This window comes from Trypanosoma theileri (genome assembly GCF_002087225.1).
Source record: "Trypanosoma theileri isolate Edinburgh chromosome Unknown TM35_Tth_12_V1, whole genome shotgun sequence".
Taxonomy (NCBI): Eukaryota; Euglenozoa; class Kinetoplastea; order Trypanosomatida; family Trypanosomatidae; genus Trypanosoma; species Trypanosoma theileri.
The window spans coordinates 212,344-214,207 of record NW_021639854.1 but is presented as its reverse complement, the minus strand read 5'-3'; the positions used below and the strand labels follow the sequence as shown (position 1 = coordinate 214,207).

The 1,864-nt window shown below is 44.3% G+C and overlaps 1 protein-coding gene across 1 annotated transcript; it reads right to left on the bottom strand.

The window, feature by feature from the left end:
- Positions 1-417: 417 nt before the first annotated feature.
- On the bottom strand, positions 418-1,863 carry TM35_000121960 (uncharacterized protein; the record flags this gene model as incomplete). Its single annotated transcript, XM_029025171.1, has 1 exon — positions 418-1,863. A coding segment is annotated over one exon (1,446 nt), but the record flags the coding sequence as incomplete, so codon positions are not given.
- Between the last annotated feature and the right edge of the window lies 1 nt (position 1,864).

Genomic DNA, 1,864 nt, shown 5'->3' with positions numbered 1-1,864 from the left:
AAAAAAAAAAAAAAAAAAAAAAAAAAATGGGGAGAAAGGGAAGAAAGGAAAGAAACAATATTTTACTTTGCGGTTTTGAACCACGCATTCCCGTACTGCATATACACATCCGGATGTATTGCCCCTACGGTTTGCACCAAAAAAATGACGGAACAGGCGAAAACGGAAGGGCCAAGAAACCCTTTTAACAAACCCCCACTCTCCCCATCGCAAGTGCCAACCCATTCGCGACGTCTAACTGCTGCGGTTTGCCATCTGGGAATGCCGTCCGCAGGATTTTCCCCTGATGCGACGTAACCCCAAGCGGCCCGTATTCCGTGCAAGCGCAGAACTCTCCCTATCTATGCCCATGGCCTCTGAAGCCAATGCTAAGATGTACGGGATCGTGGGATCGCGCGGGTGTTAACGCAACATCATTTATTGAAGTCGTCCTTTGGATGGGGCGGGGGTTCTGTTATTGGAGGAAAACCCCCTTTGAAAGTCTTGTCTCTGTGCGCACTGCTTTTGCGTTTCTCCTTTGATAATTTTTTGTGAGACCTTTCCAATGTGTAAGCGGAAGAAAATCACGGTATTGAGTGGGCGCGTCAAATCCTGGATATCCAATAATTGTTGATGCCCTATCCGCCCTGACCTCCGATATTCACTGTTTCCGGGGCCAAAATCGTTTTTTGGTTCAAAAGGTTCTTTTTGCAAAGCGAAATGGCACGTAGAGCTATAATGCCCAACACGTCCACATCTATAACAACGTGCCTTCTTGGATATTGTTGATGATGCTGTTGAATTTCTCTCCCGCCATTTCACGACGTACTGTATGAAAGGATCATTTGGATTTTCAAACGCAATAATAGCATCATGAAGCTCCTCCATCTTCACTCCAGGGAAATCTTTAACGGTTTGTATTATTCGCAGCTGCTTGTAAAGCTCTCGGCCCAATTGAATCATTGATGCCGACATTCCATCACTGCGAATAGTGCGAGTCCACTGAACAAAATTATTCCATGCATCTTTATAAGCTAGGTCGGGATTGGCTGGCATGGGAAATATTTCTCGGTATGCAATCACCAATTGGCTGGGTGATGTCTCCTTTAAATAATCCATCATTCCTTCAAAGGAGCGGATCTTTTCCTCTGGCCTGATTGCCGCAGTCCATACTGGCAGCCTTTGTTCCTGTGTTCCCTGTGATCCTAATTGTGGTCCTTCCTTAAAGGCCATTGGTGCCCTTCCCCCTTGCCATGCTAAGTGGGATACATTATTACTGTTGTTGAGGGTATTTTGGCTGGTCCGAGATTTCTCTTCTCCTCCATTTGTATTGAGACGCTCATTTCCCATTTGTTTTAATAATTCCGTCATTTGAATGTTTTTTTGTTGAGAGAGTTGCTGTAGAGCTGCTGTGGGTTGTCCTTGCATTTCTCCCAATTTTTTCTGCGTTTCTGCCAACTGCGTCTGCATTTCTTTCATTTGTGTTTTGACCTCCGTGTTTTCCTGGCGAATTTGTGCTAATTGATTTATCCATTCCCCAACTGACACCGTTGCGTTTATTTGTACTTGGATGGGCTTATCTTTCGATTGTGTTCCTTCCTCACACGGCTTCTGTTGGTTGAATGGGGATTCTACCTTTTTAAAAGCCACCCATTCGGGTTTCAAGCGTTTGCATGCTTCCCCAAAGGCATTTAGAAAGACTTCATCCAACGGCATAACGAAACTAATCACGGAAGGACGCAATTCCTCCCATTTCATGGTTTTATTAGGGGCCATTTTCACCAAAAGTACATCGTTTTCTAGTGTGAGCAAACCATCAATATGATATTGTAAAAACGATTTCTCATTTGGACGACATTCAAGTGAAATTGTTGAGGGGCCTTTA